The sequence below is a fragment of the Harpia harpyja genome, chromosome 13, assembly GCF_026419915.1.
Source record: "Harpia harpyja isolate bHarHar1 chromosome 13, bHarHar1 primary haplotype, whole genome shotgun sequence".
In the NCBI taxonomy this organism is placed as follows: domain Eukaryota; kingdom Metazoa; phylum Chordata; class Aves; order Accipitriformes; family Accipitridae; genus Harpia; species Harpia harpyja.
In genome coordinates this window covers 4,649,892-4,672,029 of record NC_068952.1, presented here as the reverse complement: position 1 = coordinate 4,672,029, position 22,138 = coordinate 4,649,892, and the positions used below count along the sequence as shown (strand labels likewise).

At 38.2% G+C, this 22,138-nt stretch overlaps 2 protein-coding genes across 6 annotated transcripts in view; one reads left to right on the top strand and one right to left on the bottom strand.

Annotated features, from left to right (window-relative positions):
- The window catches only part of ALK (ALK receptor tyrosine kinase), a 323,900-nt gene extending 322,579 nt beyond the window's left edge, over positions 1-1,321 (top strand). For both annotated transcript variants that reach the window (XM_052805834.1, XM_052805835.1), the window contains one exon: positions 388-1,321. The gene's annotated coding sequence lies outside the window, so the exon portion shown is untranslated. The remainder of the gene's footprint in view (positions 1-387) is intronic.
- A 2,593-nt stretch (positions 1,322-3,914) lies between these two features.
- CLIP4 (CAP-Gly domain containing linker protein family member 4) overlaps positions 3,915-22,138 on the bottom strand; it is a 39,937-nt gene continuing 21,713 nt past the window's right edge. For 3 of the 4 annotated variants that reach the window (XM_052805836.1, XM_052805837.1, XM_052805838.1), the window contains 10 exons: positions 21,381-21,617; positions 17,945-18,080; positions 17,078-17,218; positions 14,399-14,482; positions 10,934-11,074; positions 10,361-10,495; positions 8,077-8,200; positions 7,221-7,285; positions 6,474-6,546; positions 3,915-5,849 (listed from right to left, as the gene is read on the bottom strand). In XM_052805836.1, the coding sequence (XP_052661796.1) occupies positions 5,528-5,849; positions 6,474-6,546; positions 7,221-7,285; positions 8,077-8,200; positions 10,361-10,495; positions 10,934-11,074; positions 14,399-14,482; positions 17,078-17,218; positions 17,945-18,080; positions 21,381-21,617 (1,458 nt within the window). In that variant the 3' untranslated portion in view covers positions 3,915-5,527. Of the gene's footprint in view, positions 5,850-6,469; positions 6,547-7,220; positions 7,286-8,076; positions 8,201-10,360; positions 10,496-10,933; positions 11,075-14,398; positions 14,483-17,077; positions 17,219-17,944; positions 18,081-21,380; positions 21,618-22,138 lie in introns of those variants that run through there. The other variant, XM_052805839.1, reaches the window with a different exon arrangement.

The following is a 22,138-nucleotide window of genomic DNA, read 5'->3' as shown; positions in this document are numbered from 1 at the left end:
TACACATTAGCAAGAGCATTTTGTCCAGTCATGAACTAGGAATTTTTAATTTCTGTGTCTAGAAAGATTCACCTGTTCAGTTCTTAGAGCTGCAGGGAACAGAAGGGGCTTAAGTCACCATGAGCTCACCACACCAAAGCACCCTGGCATGTGTAAATCCCAAATTCCCTTATTAAACCCCTCCACGCTGGGCTTACAGTGTTGTAGGAGAAAAAAATCCAAGTTATTTTAACCCTCTTACCCATTTTTGTCTATGAATTTTATTTTTTTTAAATGTCGCTTATTGAGACAATGTTAATTTTTTTAAGGAACTTGTTTTTAAGACTGTTAATCTTTTTCATTGGCAATATTTACATTCTGGTCTTATGTGTCTTCCTCTCTCTACAGTGGAAAAGCGGGAAGCAGTTATGATCTACAGGATGTAAAGCACAACTGGGAAAATCCTGTGCTACCACTCTCACGCTCTGAAAATGGCTTATTTCCATGTGGATGTTACCTGTTTCCTATAGATGTTAGGTAGGTTTCTGATTCTGTAAACTGCTGAGGGTAAACTAAGTTGGGATGCCTGTTTATCCACCTTTCCCGTGGCCCCTTCATCTTCCTTTTTGCTACTGAACCTTGTTTCTCCATCGTGTGCCTGGAAATGAAGAGAGGCAAGAAGTTTGGCTGGTTCTGCTTCCTCGAGGAGCAGTGGAAGGAGTGGTGGCAGCGGGAGAGGGGCTTTGCTGTAGCGAGGGGAGGTACAGGTACCGCAGGCTGAAAGCACAAGGGCTGAGTCAGCCCTTCGCAGCGGTGTAGTATCGCGGGTCCACTGGCTTCCCTCCCCCTGTGTTCACCAAAGGACGCGGGCTCAGCGTGAGAGCAGCTGCAGCACTGCTGGGCGCAGTCGTTCATACACTGCACGACGTAAGAGGTCTGAAATAGGCTATGAAGGGTTTGACTTTGCATGTCTGCTCCTGTTACTGAGCCTATCTTCTGGGTGACGAGAACCTTGACATAGGAATAGCATAAAACAGCCTTTCACAGCAGCAAAGACATCACTGTTTGTCTGTCCCAAAGTTAAACCCATCACAGGAAAATGTCCGAATTGTCTGCATCTGGCTTCTTTTAGTAACAAGCTTCATTATAGGAATGTCTGTCTCATGTACAGCAGTTTATGCAACATTGTTTATAAAGGAAGGGCCTGTGCACTTCAGGGATACTATAAAGAAAAATACTAATATATGGTCATTGAGTATTTTGTATTGACTAGTGTATTTGTATTGTAAACAAGTGTAGTGAACCACAAGGCATGAAGACAAATAAAATGACTGTAGCTGGCTTTCTCTGTCGTGGGCTGTGTAATGATTGGATCAATGATGTCAGATGGAGGTCTCTGGACATCAATTTTTACTTGGTAAAGTTACAGAAGTATTAAGGTACACCGACACACAAAGGAGCAGGTGTGGTGTTAAACCAAGACAGCCACCTTTCTGGCTAGCAGCAGTGTGTTTAAGACCTGTTTGCATTGCGAATGTCATACCTCCAAGTTTCTTACAGAGAAAGGTGTTGTTCCTCCTACTACAAAACCCCAAGGGTGGCTTTTACCTACAGGAAACTGGCCAGTATAAAAAGACAACAAAGTATATGGTGGAAGAGAGCATTTGGGTATTTTCATTCCTAAATGTTTATATCCTAACACAGCATTTTTCTTTGGGTCTGGACATGGACTTCGAGTAGGTCTAATTATGAGCTGTGTTTTTGTACAGTGGAGTGCCAGTACTGAGTCCTGTGACAAAGACAGGAAGAGGTAGCTCCTGCCCTGAAATGCTCACTTTTCTCCCTTCCCTGTACCACTCCTATGCCAGAGGTAGCTGCTTTCTCAAGAAATGGTCCTTGAAATTAGGACTGACTTATCTATAAACCTTATTCTCCTTCACTTGTTTATCCACATGCTTATTCTCCTGCAGGACAGTGCTGTGGTTTAGTTAACAAGACTTTTTTCCTGAGCAGGTATCTGGCAGGCACCTCTCCTCTCCCTCCATTTCCCCCACGCTTTGGTTCTTGCCTGTCTTAACTGAAAAGGGAGCTCTCTCCTGTGCTCTTCTAGGAGTAGAGCTAGTCACCAGACAGCCATCACATAACGGTTTTGATCTGGCACTGGCTGGGAATCTTTGCTATAATTTCCATTTTTTCCAGAATTGTCTGTCTGCAGCGAGGCAGGAAAAAGGATGCAGGTGGGTACTCTGCTATGTGGCTTTCATGGACACAGTTTCAGTTTCCACCTGGTGCTTGACAAGGCTTTGCAAAATTTGAACTCTGTAAAAGCCATGACGTAAGTGCTGGACTAGCCCCCTATGCAACATTCTCACAGGTAACAGAGCTAACTTGTCAGAGAAACTAGGTTATGTTTTGCAAATCTGTAGTGCCAATTTTGGATCTTTGTGCCTCAGATCTTGCCGGATAGCGACACTTAAAAAGCACAGGCACCCTGCCCAGAACACCATTACTGTCAACATCTGCAAAGTAATCACTGAATCCAACTGGACTGAACTCCCTAGAAATGAATTCTCCATCCTGGGACACCTCAAGAAAGATTTCCTCCTCCTGTCCCACCTGTGACCTCTCCTTTCCAGCCCAGTGTCCAACCAAGCTCAGAAGATTTCATTGCTGAGAGCACTGAAGAAGTACATTTTCTGAAACTGGACCCCAGAGACATGCTGTGCAACGAGGACAAGCCTCAAAGTCTGCACAGGCAGCACAGAATTGCTGGGGACCATCTGTTTATTTATTTATAAAACAGATAATATTTTATTTATATGGTTTATAGGGACTTTGAGGATCATTTGTCTTTTTTTCTAACCAGTCTGGGGCTACGATCATACAGACCTCAGCACAGCACCTAATTTCAAACTTCACTGCCAGTTATTTTCAGAATTTTTTTACGACACAAAGTGTCCTCCTGCAAGAGTTGGAGAAAAGGATTATGGCAACTTACCTTGGATTTAGGGAAGCGCAAATCCCTTCACATCACCAACTTGAAGACAGCCATCAGTAATCCTTTCTGGAATGGAGGGACTGATTTATTGCTGTTTCAGGCTGCATAAATTTACAGTGCTTCTTGCTTCCTTGCAGAAGATTCAGTGCTACCAAAACAGCTCCATAGTGATAACAGTCCTGACTTGCTCCTCTAACCTACACTGCTTTAGCTGATTATAGCCAGAGCTTTCAGGAGAAAGGTGCAGCTAGCTGAAGCCAAAGTTGAAGGGAAAGCACACTACACTACTGCTCAGATAGTATCTGTGCCCTCTTCTCTACCCATCAGACAGGATTCAATGAAGTCCTGCAGACTTTGTTAGCCCAGGCCACTGAGACCCCACTTCCAGCTGAACTGGGGGCAGCTACAGAGCTGTGGAAGGTGCAGCCTGACACCCCTGGAGAAAAAGAGTTACCCATGAATCAGAAAACTCTTGGAAAGAGGTTATTCCCATATATTCCTTCATCTGTGCAAGATGTGCCACACAGAAATGGTGTGACTATAACAAACTGCCTGAGCTTGCTGCCTTACCCACACACTTATTCCCCCACGTACCTCCTGAAGGACTCCAGCTACCTGTCAGATAAAGCAGCTACATCTATTCCATCTTGTCAGGCAGGAAAAACAGCATTTCTGATAATGAGTGTTTCATCACAGAAACTAAACTGCCCACCCAGGAGCGCAAGACTGGGACAAACCAGTGAAACGTGCTGTAGAAACGCTTTGTTTGACAACTGGCAGTTCTGTACCGCATAACTACAAGATACAAAACCTTCTGGTTTATATTCTACAGCTGCTGTTCCATGCTGTATCCTGTTTGCCTAATTTGTACATAAGAACAGAAGTGAGAGGATGTACATTCTGTAACAACCTAATGAAAATTCTTTTTGCCATACCGTTCACCAGGGTTTCCATTTTACTAATACCAGCAAGAAACAGATATTGGACAAAGTAAAGTTCAGTACATCACTGAATATCTGCACCTTCAAATATAAAGCATTAATTTTTTTACATTCAAAATTTACAGCTTTTAAATTCAATTAAAATTTCCCATAAGTTAGAATACAATAGGCATTATTTTAAATACAACTCAGGAAAAATAGCTACAGCAATATTTAAAAGAAAGTAACAGCAGCAAAATTCTGTCTAAAAATAGGATATTATGATGTAATTTAAAGTGTCACTTCTTCAAGTAGGTAAGAGCAAGCAGATCATTTAAGAATAAAATGACTGTTCTGGAACACAAAACCATCCTGATAAGATAATGTCTACATATGCTGAACAATTAAAATATATGTTTAAAACATGGACAAAATATTAGGTGGTTTTTTAAAAGGCTGATATGCAAATAATGTCACATCAAGGTGTGTAACAATGCTGCACCTAAAACTATCCTTAATTTATCATAAAAGACTTAAACAAGAAATTTATACTGGAAACTGTTCTGAAGGAAACAAAAAGAAACATGTATCACAAACAAATCAAATAAGGTTAATAGCTTGCTTGAAAACCCTGCATATAATCCATACCACTGGCAGGAATTACCATGCTGTATTTATACAGACTGAATATTTATGATGAGGCTATTATGTATAGTTCCACTCTGGGTTTATTTGCATTTAAAAACTGTGATACTCATAGCCTACAGCACACCAAACAAAAAAAGTCTTTAAAAATGAGGGAAAGCTCTCCAGGAGAGTGCAAAGTGCATTATTTTAAAGAGTGCCTCTTATACATAGCTCTTTCTACAAATGCATACAACAAAAAGTGCTTTTTACTATACAGACTGACATGCAGCATATTTGTGCTTTTTAAAGGCTTTTTATTTAATTGCTGCTGTTCACTAGGATAACTGCAACTCCTTGTATTTTATCAGCCCTTTTGCGTTCTAGAGGGGAGAATAGGAGGGGGAAAGAAGAGGAAGGATCTGTATGATAAAATGTAAAAATACTTCACAACTGCTTGAAAAAGGGGTCTTTTTTTTTTTTTTTGCTTTCTTATTGCTAGCAGCTGGTATTGGAATTGACAAAGTGCCTGGTAACCAGACTAATGTCACTCATTAACCACCTCCTCTGTCAAAAGCAGGCAATGCACAAAGCACTATCAGTTCATTACTACGTAGAGGAAAATCGTTTAAATACAGCATGAATCACAAAGCAACTTTAGAGAACGTTGGAGATGCTCGCATTCTCTAACTGGGACATTATTCAAATAACACAGCATCTCAAACCCAAGATGCTTTTGCAATAACCTTCCCAGGCAAGGGCTGTTTCACTAAGAGAAACAGAATAGTGGTTTTACTTCTTAATGTAAATGAACCTTTTTTATCTCTCTATATTTTTATATATATATATATAAATATATATTATATATACACACATATACATATATACTTATATATATGTAAAATGCAAATGCAGATTTATTAATTAAAAAAAAAAGTTTGCATTCCAGATGGGGTTCTTGTGTGCTTTAAAATACTTATTTCCTATTGTATGAGCACATTCTGGCTCAGCAAATATCATCTACAAGTTTTGCCCCATTAATCCCACGATAGGTTACTCTGCTAGGTCGAACTAAGACCCCGTGGTTCAGCTTACAGGTGAAATAGCGCTTTTCCCCCACAGAGCCATCATTCTTTCCCTTGGCACTTCTGAGTTCAAGTCCGAGCCATATCCCTGGTGCAAAGTCTGTAGGACCAATGTACCTGATTGTCCCCATTTCATTGGAGCTGGTCAGAAGAACCTGAGAGCCTTCATGCAGCTTCACTGGTCCCTCAGCATTAGCCGTAGTGGTATTACTCCAGCTGCGCCGTAACACAGAGCTCTTGGATCTAGTTAGGAAAAAAAGTCTGTTTTTCTACAAAACATCCAGGGCAAATCTGTAATTCAGTGAAGTGCATGGGAAAAAAACTCAAATCCCTTTTTAAAAAAATTTGGTTTGATCTCATGTCACTAGCAAAACATGTAATAACATTAACAGGCTAGTACACGTGGCAGTCTGAAATACTTGGAACATCAATTTTCTTTCACCTGATGCTAGGATCTACAATATTGACCGTAGGTGATAGCATTGGTAAATTAAGCAGTACAAAGCATTTTATTTGGGGCTTGAAAGAGTTTAGCCAAAACAACTTTTAACGTGCCAGCGTCAGTCAGAATCACCAGGACAAAGTGAAGTCCTTTAACAAGACTCTCTGAACTTCACCCAGCTGTGTGAAAAAACAAGAATTTGGAGAATATGCAGTAATGAACAACTGGAAGACAATTTTAACGCCAATCTGAATGCAAGAACTATACTCCTGGAAAAATAGTCTACTATTGGTCCATTTTAGAAGGAAAAAAAAATGAACATGTAAAGGTCTAGATATTACACATGCATAAAGATTTTCTTTTGAACAAGAAACAGTAGAGCTGACAGCCAGCTCACGAAAACATTTTAAACTCAAAACACTCACCTGACAAAGGAGTTTCTTCTGTTTATCTCCTTTTGTGAAGATGCAGAAGTGGTGCTTAGACTGCGTCTAAAACCTAAGTGGAAAGGTTAATAAGCTGTGTAAGACTTCTTAAAAAAAAAAAACAAACCTTTATGAACTCATATTCTTTGTGTTTTCTTTTATACTGCTTCCACTACATTTGCTACACATTCTCCCCTCCAATTTGGAAATTGACAAAACTTCTCATGAAAGTAAGTGTTCATAACACGTTCAAATTCACAGAGAGGACAGAAATGAAATTAAACAAACCAAACAAGGGTCATTGGAAACAGCCTTTTCACAAAAAGCTTGGGTAAGGAAAAAGAAAAATAACTGCTTCAAGTATCTCACAGAAGTTTTAGTAATTTCATGTGGACCCCTCCCTACACTGATCCCTTTATCAATGTCAATTCAGATTAAGGGGCAGGTTCAATTTATGGTATAACTCTGATTAGAATGCCATACAGTAATAAGGGAAGAGTGTCAACAATCTTAACTATGACATAATTATTTTTGCCCATATAGGGTTAATAACAACATAGTACTCCACAGTTCCTGCTGCAGGCTACATTTTTAGGAAGGGACCAGCCAGACTATTGGCTGGCATTTGGGTTTCTTGAAAATCTGTTGTGCTCTCTGAGAAGTGGGCTTTGTGCAGTAGGTTCTGGTGGTAGAATGGTAGCCTGCGGTAGGCTACCCAAGCCAAATCAGCATGTCTTACGCTCCTACCTGGAAAAGTGTGATTTATTTTACTCGACGAAGTCTCTGCGAGAGAATCCAGAGAACCTGTTAGCCTGAAAAGCAATAACACAACAAAGAAGTAATTTCAACTCAACTCTGAACAAACGTAATGCTGGAGTCCTTCTTGTCAAATGTTGATTAAGTGCCGATTCTTTGCCTTCTCCATCCACCCCCAAGAGACACTTAACATTTCAGTTATAATCGGGCTGGTATGCAAGAGGTGCCTGGAGCAAACTAGTTTATTCAAGTTACTTGCCTTTTAGTCAGCAAGAGAGCATGTATAATTTTGAGACAAGTTCTTTTAACAGTTTGCCTGAGCTAGCATATTCAGGGAAAGAAAAGCAAGAACATGTCTGGCAGAGTAACTAGATACAAATGCAGGAGGAAAGAGCACAATACTCCTCAGATGTTCTTCCTGAAACCTAACGAAGAGACTACAAAGTGGTGGATGCTTTGGTTCCTCTGTGCAGTTAGCTGGAATGAGAATAGTATTTCCAGTCATGTCCAAGGACAACTTCCTTATATAACCAAATTTAACCCAGCATATCAGGGTTGGGTCATGAAAGTAAGGTTTAATGAACACAGACTGTATCAGAAACGGAGGCCCTGGAATGAAAATACTGGAAGTGGCTGCAAGAGAAATGGGGAGCTGCATTTCCAATTTATACTCCGCTTTCAAAAAGCTGATCTAAAACCCACCAGGTTTTTAATGGATGTTATAAACTTCCATTAGCAGAAGAAAACATTTATTTCTTCCATACCTGCTGTAAAACTTTGTTTCCCACTGGAAATGTATTAAGAAAGCATTTGGCAACACAAATGTTAAAACAGCTTCAGTGCTTACCTCTGTACACGAGATGGTGGTGCAAATATACCGTATCTAGGAAGACAACTGAAGTACTGAACGCCTCCCACGGAACCATCATTCTTCCCATGAGGCTTGTCCAATTCAATTCCACACCAGAATCCTACATTTCAAAACAGTAAAATCATGGTATTTTGAACAAAACACCACAGGCTTTTCTTCATCTAGACAGCTGGTACAGTTGGCATTCACCCACATCAAGGAAAAGAATTTCTAGATAGAAACTGTCTAGATAACATATATATTATAAAATAACTATGTAACTATGCAAAAATTTATATCAGAATAAATCTAAAGATAATTGTCTCAGCATTTTTATATGCTTTCAAGAAAATTATTGACATTTTAATTAATATAGAGAAGGTGAAACCTTTGATATGTATACTAAAGCCAAACGGAACGTTACTGAATGTAACAGTGGCTATTTGACAAAAAGGAGACTGGAAAGAGCAGTGGTGGTTCAAGTTTCCCTCTTTAGATCCTCTGAGCACATGGTTTATGCCTCATCTGAGATCATCAACAGTAAAATTAAAGTTTTTATATTAATTCATTCCTTCTCTCCATCTAGCAAGTTATAATTAATACAAATTGCAAGGCTGGTTGTATGATAGCAAGAGAACGGTGTAAGAATTGGAAGTGGCCAGCAATTTATCTCATACAGAACACTGAATAGGCATCAAGATGTTAATAAGCTTGATCACTCATAACCTGTGATAAATGTGAGCTAATTATGTAAAGGTGCTAAATTTCATACTCCATTAGCAGTCCTTATGCTATCCATCCCCAAAAGATTCAAAATTTAATTCAAGTCACTTGGTACTAAGGCACTGGATAAAATGGTAATTCTAATTATCAGCTCAAGAAACTCAGGAATGACAGCTTATGAATTAGAAGGGCTCTGTACGTCAGAAGTTCTCCCCTTCCTGCTTTTAGAATTAAAGAAAGGTCTGCATTGCAGAAAAAGAAATAAAGTTTGGGTAACTTCCAGGGTTTTGATACATATTAAAATTGAAATACTTAAAAATGCATCTGTTACATTTTCTATAAATTACTGGTTTTGCAAATAGTGAAGATCTGTCATCTCTCCATCCTCGCTTCTTACAATACCATGTTTTTCTCCAAAAAATTTTGTTCCCTACTTTGGAGTGGAGAGGAAGGAGACTTAATACTGTCCAACAGCTTTCTGATTTCACACTTGTCACAGTGTATTTGGAAAACCAGTCCTTTTCTCATGGTTTACTTGTAAGCAACAACATGAAGGTAAGAGTGATCACACTGAAGTGCAGCAGTGTCAGTTAATCGCAGTACCTTAAGCAAGGACTGGCTACAGTGAAATTGGGGAAAGGGGCAAGAATGAAAAAAGCACGTAGCTTGTACCACAGTCTTACATTCTGTCATTCTAACATTTTTTTTTTAAATATCGATGCCACCAAGTGTCAAGAGAGAGTATTGCTGCTTACATATCAATCAAATGGACCTCACTTAACCAATACTTACCAACTGGTTTTGCATTACTCTTGCAATAAGATTATAGACAAAGACATAAAGAACATACAATCTGGTTACAAAAAAACAGTATTCAGAAATTGGTTTCCAGAATATAAAACAACTAGCTTCCGTTTGAAAACACCTGGCTTCACTACAATGTGTTTTTAGCAAGGGGAAGAGAAGGAGGAGCTGAAAGGGAGAAGGATGAGAAAATGGTGGTAGGGTTGGGGGCTTTCTGAGACACTTGTAACTTTTCATCTGTCCTGTGACCTAAAGGTTTGTTAGTTAAGATTTAAATGTTCACAATTACCCTCTTAAAGGTGCCAAGAAGATAAGAATGAGACAGGTATATGACATGATAAGAGTACCAGTATTAGAAGAGATGAGCTGTGTCAAAAAGGCTTACTACAGAAAGTAAGGAGTAAAGACATGATCTCAATAAACTATATATCACTTTGGAGACTAAACTGAGGATTTTCAGGAAGCTTTGTAACAATACCTACAATTTCAACATCAAAATATTTCTCCTAATTAAGCCATGTTAGTGGACAAGTAAAAGTCACATTTTAAACCATTTTTTTTTTCTGGCAGTTGCACTAAAGTGAAAAATATTCAATGAAACACAGGAGAAAGAACGAACTTTGAAACAAACCAGTAAAGTTAGAATTTTTTTGTAGACAGTGAGGAAAAAGATGGAATTCTTTCAATGTTCATGTGCTCACATGTAAGCTATTCCATATTGATTCTAAACATGCACAAAGAGTATTGCAAATACCTGGTGCAAATTTTGTTGTCCCACAAAATCTAACAGTGCCTGTCCTCTGTCCTACCACCAGTACTCTGTCTCCAACCTGAATTTCTCCTTCATCAAAAGGATTTTTCCTCGTAGATGGAGAAGAACCATACAACCCTGTTCAACAGAAGAACAAGATCTAAAATTAGTGACATTACATCTTTAAAATTTAAGAAAGTCTTCAATAGTAAGCCAAATGATCGGTAAATAGAGTATCTAACGTTAACATAGTGTACCTTTAACACATGACAACACACCACAAATTTTGCTTAGACAAAGAATTGCTTTGCTTCAGCACAAAAAACTGTGGACTACAGCCTTTTCTCTGCTGTTGAAAGATACAGAGACCAACTACAAGAACACTTTTCCTCTTGAAGATGTTCCAAAAAATTTTTTTTAAAAGTTGCCAAGCTTAAGTTTATGGTTAAACTACTTCCCAAGTGTCTGTCTTGAACCATCTCAGATTCTGAAATGGCACAAGTAGTTCTACATAAGCACTCAAAACAGCAGTAAATTCCCACCTGTGAAAATACACCTCAATAAAACAGACCGTACCAGCACTAATTTTAGATGAGGCAGAAGACACTCGAGTCACCGCCTTTTTATTGCTGCTAGTTGAGTTCCGCTTCTTGGAGTAATTCTGTTTGCCTTCCAAGGACGTAGTAGAAGAGGAAGAGCTGCTATACCCAGGAAAACCTAAAAGACATAAATGGAAATAGTCCTTCAGAGATCATATTTGGAAAAGGACAGGTTAAGCAGAAGGGAAAGCTTCTGTAAGAAGGAAATTATCTGTTCTCCATGATGGGCAGAATACAAAGTAAAGAGCCAAAATTAGAAGTCGTTAAGCAGCATTTACACAAACACCTGTCAGGAATGACATAGGTACATCTGACCCTGCCTTGGGAATAAGGTGATAGTTGAGTGCTGGAAGAGGAAGCCGCCTCTTTATGAAAGTTCTTCTAAACAGTTCCAAGCATATTTATTAAAATATGGGAGGCTTAGTAATAAGAGATCATACCACCACACTTTCAGCATCCAGCCTATTAAAGATTTGATGAAAAGTGGAAGGAAGGTGATATTATGTGAGTGAATTATTGTCTGGATTAAAGCCTACTATATTCCATTACATACTGTATTAATATTAAAATCTGTACTATAAAATAAGAATGGGAAATAAATCACTTTTATCTCCATTTGCAAACCCTGATGTCTAAACTGTCCGATAAGACTTACATTCAGCTTTCCTCCTTCCTTTTCAAGGCTCTCCCAGTTCTCCCCTTTCCTACCACCTTCTGCCCAAAGTGAGGAAGGTACAGCAAGAGAGGCAGGTACAGCAAGACATGTCTATGCCTCAGTTTCTCAGTGTGAAAAATTAAGATAATATTGCTTATCGAACTTTCCAGAATTCTGAGAGGCTTAATTCATTAGTTTTCGCAAAGCACCTTGATATCGACACAGGGTTAGCGTCTTCAATATAATTTAATCCTCTGATTTGGCAAAACAGTAAAGAACTGTAGAAAGGCAAATGCAGTGGGTCAAAGCAAAAGCTTAGGTATCTGGGGACAGAAATCCAAAGACTCTCAGATACTGGCTGCAGCTATGCTACAATGAAGAAAATGCAAATTACTAAATAAATGGTGACTAATCAGGCAAACTTCAATTCTAAGTCCAAGGTATAAATTTACGCTTGCATTTGCAAACACATAATGCAAGTCCGTATTTAGAAGTCAGTCCAGCGATGGATTCACTGGAGGTCAGGCCACCTAGCACTTTCACATGAACACCACCAAAACTGCTGAAACTAAACCAGTCGTTGAGATGCTTCATTTTGTGGGAAATCACGCGGCAGGAGAAGGAAGAGCAGAAAGGACTTCAGCAGGTCCTATAATCCATTCCTCTTCCATCAGGCAAAACAACTATTTGTTAGATCACTCCTGACAGGTGAGTGTTTGACCTGTTCTTAAAAACCTCCCATCGGGGAGATCTTCGGACTTCCTCAGCAATGTATTTCACCACATAATTATCTGTACTGTTACAGGGGGTTTTCCCTCTAATATAAACCTAAATTACCACAGTTTTAGCTCAAGATTTCTTATTCTCATTACACATGCAGAATGGGCTATCCTGTTCTTTGTATTTGAAAGCTTCCTGGTTTACCCCTTTAATCTTCTGTCTTTTTAATCACACAACACAAATTCCAACGGTCTTTTCTCCTAAGTCATGTTTTATAACCTCCAGTTCTTGTGGTGTCTTCTCGGAATTCTCTCCATGTGATGATTCACATGTTTTTTGAAATTCAGTGTCTAAACTAAATGCAGTGTTTCAGCTGAGGCCTTACTCATGCCAAGTAAAGCATCTGGGTCGCTTCATGTATCTCACGGCTGACACTCCTTTTTATACATTCCAGTATGTTTCCCGTCTTGCAACAGTATGACATACATGACCCATGTTTACCTTGTAATAGTCAATATCCCCATGTCCTTTTCTACAAACTATTACCAGGCATGTCACTCCCAGGGTGTATTTATACAGTTGACTGTTTCAGCCTTACTATTAACTTTGTAGTTGTCCTTACTTTTCTGCATCTTTTTTCCCCCCCTGAGATCTTTTTTCCAATTTGTCAAGGGTGGGGGGGGGTGGGGGGGGGGGCAGTTTATTGATATTAAGCCAGTCAACTATCTGCCAGGCATCATCTGCAAATTTCATGAACAGACTCTCTATCCCTAGTGTCAAAAAAAAAAAAAAAAAAGAAAAAAAAATATTACAAGACTCAGCACAAACTCCAGAAAAACCTCAAGCTGAAATAGCCACCGCCTTTGCCAAAGAACCACTGCCAGCTACTTGGATGTTGGATTTTCCTAAAGGTTCTGCACCTGCCTTATAGCAGTATCATCTAAACCACTAAATCCCAAAATGAGGCTTCACTCCACATCACTTACAGCCTGCAAAGCCTTTGGGGTCCTATTAATTGCAGATATCATATTGTATCCATCAAACTGACACACTGTCCTGCCAAATAATTTCATTGTGTGACAAGAACCTGAAGACCAAGCCATTAAATGCCCTCCATGAACAAAATGTTGGAAATCTCTGTCTACACAAGTTCTTTAGCTCACCACTGAGAACGTATCATACAGGACAGTGCTTAAATACCTTACGCTAGCCTCTTCCCCAAGTGTCTTTCTCACAACTGTTCACTGACAGAGGATCTAATAAAATGCTTTTCCTTCAAAGAAGGTATATTCAAATTCCCACTTCAAATTATTTCAAAGAAATACTGCTTTTACGAACACTTAGAGTATGATTTTATAGACAAAACATCAAAGGAGACCTAATTTTTACAGTTTGTTAAAGACACCCCTGAAAGCAAGGTCCCTTTATGTTTAAAGTTCAGCAAACAAAATACTGATGCAGTAGAAGTCACTATCCAATTCTGAAACTAGATAATTGCAGAGAATGATTCATATGTAAAAGGAACTTTTTAAAAAAGCTAGAGTTTCATTTTTCATATTTGAAGCTTGTTATTATGAGTCTTCCATGATACAATGCCAAGACTGTTAAGTGCTGTTAGACGATAACACTTTATTATACAAGCTTGAACATACGGACAATAAAAATGCCAACAGAATACATGCACAGTTCTTCATCAAAATCTACGCAGTAACGATACAGGGCAAAAGGTCTCCCTCAGAAACCTAAAAAGGTAATTCTGCAGATCCTCTGTAACATCATTTACTAAGGGACAGCTTTTAGCTTTAAGGGCTTGTCTATATTCTTGTCCATGTATTTGGATAGAAGCTGTTACCAAACCAACACAGAATGCCAACCAAATATCCACACAAATTACTCCTACTAAACTAAATGTGTACAGCCTGCTTGGGACTTGAATACAGACAGGCAAGGCAACTTTTTTTTATGGTGTAGATACAGGACTGTTACAGAGGTAAGGCAGTAATAATACTGCTTCTGCCCTACCCAAAATTTTTCTCAAGGTTTTAAAAAATAAAAAAAATTACTTACCATCTTTTGCAGATACAGTTTTTCGCCTGTTAGCAGTCATAAAGTTGGTTTCAGAAACACTGTCTTTTTTTGCCATATGTAGGCCTGTAGAAAGAATATATACAATTAAATATATATATATATCCTAACAGTGAACGGTAATTTTACAGGAAAGTCATGTATGAAAACAATTGGACAGATTTGTGAATGCATGGATAAAACGGATAAAACTGTACAATTCCTTAGACTCTTGATAAATGGGTAAAACAAGACTGCAGAACTGTTTTGATGTATAAGCACAGATGTTAAACCCCTTAACACATTAAAACAGTCCAATCTTGCCAAACAAATTGTCTGCAAAATAGTAATGTTTATATTGAAGGATTTCCACTTAAATCTTTCAAACATTTACATCTATTATACACACAACATTGACTTTTATAGTACTTAAGATATACCATTCACTAGTATTAATTTCACAATTTCTGCATTAAAGATTACACAATGAAGTTTTGAGAGAGAGATTTGAGACCAAATCTTCCTTCAGTCTACAAATAATGAAGTAGGTATGCCAATACGATTTTTAAGAGCCTCACTCTTAGAACAGCAATGTTGAGATAGGCATATGAACTAGTACTGCCACCTAAGTTATAATTTGTGAACAGTCATTTTGCATTTCTGACAGTTTCCTACCCTAACTCAATGAAGAACAAGCTTATCTATGATTTATCCCCTCCCTGTCATGAAAGAAAAATCACATCTTTTTTACTTAACTACATCTCTTGGCTTAATTCAGCCACAGGGACTGAACTAGTTTGCCAGTGTACTGTATTTTCCAAAATTTTATGGTTTAGCTATTAAGGCATCAGATCAAAAAAATAGTGTTTGTGACTGATAACACATTTCTCAACTGATCTTAGTAATCCTTTTCCTAAAAACTTGAAAAAGACCTATTATCATCAATCTGATAGGTTATTCAAATCCAGTAGAAACAAATCAAATTTGAAAATCTCTATACAGCATTATATTTTACTTTGCAGCTTATAACCATATCTACAAAAAGCATACTAATTTTTCTTGGATCATTACAGACTACTGTATTGCAGGGATGAAGTTTAAAGGAAAGAAACGTAATCTGGTGATGCACGTAAACACTGCAAAACAAAGTTCTGCCTTTGCAGCTTTATCCTCCCACTCCAGACAGTGAATCAGCCAGGCGCGTTAATTCTAATGGACCTTTCAACGCAAGAACATCTTACAAACGGCAGCTTCCAGATTCCTGTTAGTGGATGTAAGCTCTGCTGGGCAGATGATGCAGAACTCACTGATTTTTACCTAAAGCAAAGTATCAAATGTGTAAAATTTACAAAGACACAAATGCACCTTTGTGGCAGGAAAGGCGGTTTATGGCTAAACTGTCTGGAACACACCGTCTGTGACAAAGGAAACAGTCCTTTCCATTATAGTTTAATGAGTTACAAACAGTTCACAACAAACTAAATCAAACATTGAAAAATATTTAACAGAGAACATCAGCTTAGATCTGCTCCTGAGCTATACTCCTAACAAAGCGATTATTCTGAGAAGCTTTTTATGCAAGATGTCCATTTATAAATAGCTTAGATCTTGTGCTAATTGTAAACACACATAGTTAAAGCTTACTTTGCCCTCAATCTACATAGAGAAGAGTTACATAAGTCATCCAAAATGCTGCCAAAATGCATCTCTTCTTCCACCAGCCTGGCACAGTATTTCTATACCCTGCGTATTACTGGTAAAAGTGTGTAGTGTTTTAGGGTGCTTGAGTAAATTTGATGAGAATGTATGCGTATCTTCCATCCCTTAAGCTGTGCCACCTTAGTATGAGTCACCTAAACAAGGTTCAAAAGGCAAAAGAAATGCTAATGTAATATATTTAACAACATTATTATGTAGTCAGCCAGACACAGGGCCAGATTATGCATGGTGGGCACTGCACACAGCACGGAAGAGTCTGTACTCCAAACACCTCGGAAACTAAACAGACAGAAAAGGTGCATAATTCTTACTTCCCAAGGAGGGAACTTACACAGAAGGATTAAGTAATTCAAGTAAATTACTAAGAAACTAAACCAGAGTCAGGGACTGAGCCTGTAACTCCAATCAGTAGACTGAGGCCGTATTACCAGGACATCCTTTCTCTTCTCATTTGCCTCTGGTTTTACTCAGATAACTTAATTGGCAGATAAAATAAAATCAATTAAACAGTTCCTTGATAATTTTGCCAGAATGTAAATTAAATTTCATCAATTTCTGTACATAAAGGTGTACATAGATTAGTTTCTAGATTTTCACTATTTTAGTGAGATGTTTCAAGTTACCCAAGAAGATCTTAGTAAATGGAATCACATTAAGTTTAGACAATTAACTGGTATCACAGCAAATCAGAAATTACTTTAATGGCTCAAGAATAAATGTTGTGGGGAACTTTTTTTTTTCTTTGGAGAGTATGTAAAGACTATAACCTGTCGTAGCACATCAAATCTCTATACAGCTACACACAACATCCTTCCAGTACCAGTTTACAGGCTATCACCTTCTCATCCCAAGTGATGAACCAATTCCAAACAAGTATTTTAATACCAAGATTTACAGGGTTGGTGCTAATTCTTAAAGATTAGTATCCCTCTATCCTTTCTCAACATAGAAGAAAATACTCACCAGAATTCACTTTGGAAGTTATGTGCGTCACATCTATTTTCTTGGATTTGACCAAAGGTGAAGACCGCATGGAAGAACTTCGTACAGAGCTTTTTCTGTGATCAGAAGCCTTGCTTATTTTAGAAAGAGGTGCAAAGATACCTGGAGAGAAAATTGTATATGCCAAAAAAGAACCAGGGATAATATTAATGTAACAAAATTTTCAGGCTATTATCTCTTACATCAATTAATTTAGGGTTTTTTCAGCCACAATAATAGCTTGCTATGGTGTCAGAGCACTTGTAGGGTAGGAAGGGCTAGCTCAAATGAACAGTGAAACCAAAAGGCTTATCAAGCAATATGAACAGAGTAATTCAGGAAGTCAGTAAAACTATCGATTAGAATCTCCTTTTTGTCCTAACGGTAACATCCAGTCTCTGCTGTTACAAAACACAAGACTTTGTATATCATGACTGTCCATGAAATATCAATTAAAATATCTCAAGCTGAAAGTTAGAAAACAACTACAAGCGTGAATCTCTTAAAAAGGAAGACAAAGCAGGTAAAGAAACATGGCCATTATTGTTACAACACAAACAAATAGTTTCAACAATATAGATGGAAAAACAGGAAAGATAATGATCTCACAGTTTCAAGGAAATAACCAGAAGTTTTGACTGGTTGGTCATTTCAGTGGTTTTACAAATAGTTGCAGCCAAAACACTAGGAACAGTTAAAAGAATCAATAAACCAAACAAACAAAGCACTACAAAGAAAAGCAAAAGAATTTGTTAGCTGTTTCTATGCTCCCAAAAGGTTCATATCGTCCAACGCTTTTTTTAAAATTCAGGTTTTTAAAAAATTTAAGAAAAAAATTAAAGGTTATACCACGTTTCGGTGCACACTTGAAGTACTGGACTTTTCCAACACTTCCATTGTTCTTTCCTTCTGGTTCATCGAGCTCTACACCAGCCCACTGGCCACTGGCAAATTCCGTTGTGCCACAAAATCTTAACGTACCAACCTAACACAAAGAACATCAACACAGAATGACTTTGTTAAACAAGTATCGTTCATGAGAATGTAGTATAGATTATGGAGATGGCAAGTCACCTCCAAGTTTTTGATCAAAACAGAGAAATACAAACATAATCTCCCTCGATTATTGACATTCCTATCCTTCAATGCCAGCCAATGCATATTTCAAAATGTCTTAGTCCTTCTGTGTATATTTTGTATTAAACAAAAGCAGTGGTTATTGACAGATCTCATAACAGACAAGAATTAGACAGTAAGCGCTGCTGTACAATACAGCTCCAAGTCAGCAAAGTACAGGGGTACATGCCTAACGGGAAGCTTTACTTTCAGTGCCTTCCACAACAGTAGTTCCAGAATCATGGCTAGGTATCTGGCTGAACTGGAGATTCCATGGAAATACTAGATAAAAAATTCTATAAATATATCTGTGTCTGTATAAATATATACATATAAGTATACAAATATAGCAAAGCTTAAAGGGTAAACTTCAGAGCATACTTAATTTTTTTCTTTGGAAAAGATTCATAAGTCTTATTCCCTCCTTATGATTAAACAAAATTTCAAAAGCCAGCCAAATGTTTTAAACATTTTGTTGTCGTTTCAATATATACTATACTATATACTCTGAACAGATAAGTATATCAAGAATATCAAGATAGACCAGTCTTGCTGGTGCACCTCAGCCTCCACAAACATACCTTATAAGCTCACACACTTCAACCAAATGGGGGAAGAATAACTAACAGAGATGCATTTAACATTGATTTAAATTCATTTTTTTATTTTATTTTTAAATTAGTTTTAGTGATAAAAACCTTTGATCTTTCAGTTGCTCTGTTTTCATTATCTCATGTGACCTTAAGACTCTTAGTTCATTTTTGACTATGACTTCACTGTCTAATCCAGCCCTCAGAGAGTAAACAGACAGGAAACCATTTTTTTTTTCTTTACTATAAAACCTTCCAGCTACTCTTTCTTAATGTTCTGTAAAGAAATAAATGTGACCCAGAGCCTGTTCTTCTTTTACTCTGAAGATCTGCTTTAAACTTGACTGTTATAGGCAGGTACATCACACTAATCTAGACTCAGACTTTTTAGCTACCAACCTAGAGATCAAATTCAGCCAGAGGAAGCTTGGCCAAGTGGCCTAACAGATTCCTCTGCTCTCCAGGCACCAGCCAAAGGGCACTTACTGAGCAGAGAGAAGAGACCAGCAGGCGTCTTAAACTGGAGGTGGAGATGGCAAAACTGAGGCTCCAATTTTGCACAAATCCTAGGACTCGTGCAAACAGAGGACCTCTTGCACATGAGAAACACCGCAGGAACAGGAGAAAAGAGTTTTCTCCCAGCTGCTGGTTTCCCTGCACTCGCATTTCATTGAGTGTCCATTCAGATAACATACAATCTAGCACGGCAGGAGCCGATGAAGCTGGGGGACCCCAAGTCATGTACACATAAACACCTGGTTACACAGACAGCTTCCTACCCTGTGAGACAACTAGAATGACAGGTGCAGTAGGAATCAAGAGAGGAATCCATTTTCCCTCTGGCATCTACTGTGTTTGGCTTTCAAGATTCATTAAAGCCGATCTATTAGGAGACTGCAGAAGCAGGAAGGAGAACAGGAATCCATAAACATTGCTCGTAAAAATGCTGCCATTCTAGTGCCCTCATCCCAGCTTCCATATTCTGGAAATGAGAACTGCTCCAAGAGGAGGTTAAGAATTGGCACCATCTCATCATCCTGTTCTCACTTTTGCTCCACCCTGCACACATTTATGAGTATCAAGGGGGAGGGGAAGACAGGGCTGAGATCAACTTCTCCATTCACACAAATGGAGAAAGTGGATGGGAAACATTGTGGGAGTAATGCAGAACAGCTCCTCGCACACAAAGAAAGGAACGGAGGAAAGCAGACGCGGAAAAGGAAGACCAAAAAGCACAATCACATTCCTCCTTCCCACCTGCCATATGACAGCTTTGGCTCCCTTAAAAACTAGTTGGAAAGCCCTGCTGGCCTTTGGCAGCAGAAAAACAGCTTCCAACAACTTCTTAAAAAACACTGTAATAGCATACTCAGTTAAAAAAAAAAAAGTAACCAAACCCAGGAAGCTTTATCCATAGACGGTAAGCACATTACAGTACAAACAGTTCTATGGGCCTTACTTGGAGGAAAGATACACAAGACGACTAGTTTCTTCCCTTTCTTGCTATAAAGCCTCCGTTAACTTGCAGTTACATTATCTCCCCTAGCTTTCACTGTGCTATGGCTTTCTGTAAAAGAAACTTCCATGAACTTCTGTCTTTAAAGAATAAGCGGCTTCCTGTACGTCATTCAGTTAAAATGCCTTCTGCGTAGCTCGCAATGCCTTCACTTTTCCTGACCCAATTTCAAGAATACACCAAATGAAAATACAAAATGGAAGCTGCTTTGCACTCTCAGTGGAGTTCACTTTAGAATGCTTCAGTTGTGACAATTACAAATCTGAAGTTATACTAGAAAAATTATTAAAGGTAAAGCTACTCAAACATAAAATTTTGCTCACAAATGCCTTCAATATTTACCAGAAAAAACATCTGAAATCTTTAAAAGAGTTCTAGCACTCTTAAATCATTTCAGAGCCCTTGCTATCAGAGCAAATAAAAGGTATGAATACTAACTGCAATGTCAATGTTACATTTTTCAAATACATTTTTTAAAATGTGTCTGGCAAGGTAGCTTCTTAAAAGCTACTCACGTTTGAGCTGGACCAGTACTAGCTGCATTCTTACACTTCCACAGAACCGTGTAACAACCCCATTGGCACAGGACTGCTTCAAAGATTTTAGCTGCATTGCACCAGTGAAACTGGGTTGCTACGGGCTAAGCAGATTTAAAGTTTTCTTTTACCGCCTTCTGGAAACTATCGGGGTAATTCACAAATGCATAAGCATAACTAAAAGCTGGGCAACCCACAAAGTAATCTGTAAATTTTACCATCATTTTGATGCAACACCAAAAACGTTAATAAAAGCTGAGCCATGCTGACATACTTTAGGAGACTGTTAAAAAATTGTTTACAGATATAAAATGCAGACTGTGCCTGTCAAAACAGCTTTTCATAGTAGTGACTTTAACACATAACTGTTCAGCTTATTACTTTCTGTAACTAGATCCTTACTGCCATCCAGAGTTCATACCTTCCAGAAAGTGTTTTAGACCCTCAAATTTGAGGTATGTCTCCAAAAGGGTAAATAAATTGACTGTCCAGAAATTATGAGGGTAGTATCAGGTTGCTCATCATACCTTCTGTCCTGCAATAACAACACGATCTCCCAGTTTCAGGCCAAGCGATAAAAGCATGGCCTTGCCTGTGACATGATCATAGTTTGGAATCATGGCTTTTGAGATGTCACAGGAGAGAGGCACTGCATCCAGCAATATCTGCTTGATTTCTTTTGCACTGGCCGCTGCATCTGCCATTTCCAGTGGCATATCTACTGGATCAGGAACCACATCTGCTGGAATCTGCCCTTTGTCATTCTGTAGAAACAAAACATAGAATTTGATGTTGTGACAAGATAAACCTGATCAGGCAAAACCACAGCAGTTTATGAAATTTTTAATCCTCTTCATTAGGTATTTTTCCTAGAATATCAAAAAGTATAAAAACATCCAAATTTTCAAATAAGGTTGCCAAAACATCCTTAGGTATATAAACTAGCATCTACAGTGTCTTATTTTCAAAAGTGCTAAGTTACCAAAATTTTTAATCCTACAAACATCATTAATACTCAGAACACATGAAAAAAACACCTGTATGTATCTGTGTACCTGAACACAGATTTAGGAAAGTAAGCAAGAATTCTGGTCTGTAACACCAATACTGTAAAGCTAACACCTCCCAAAGAATTTATCTTTACCCAGTATATAGTTTACTCCTTGGTAAGGCTTATTCCGAATTTAAGATAGAATTTAATTAATATATGTTGCATGTATAGAATACACAAAGTTGATGTCTCACATAAATACTTGAATAAATCTGTTCAGCTTTATTTAGATAC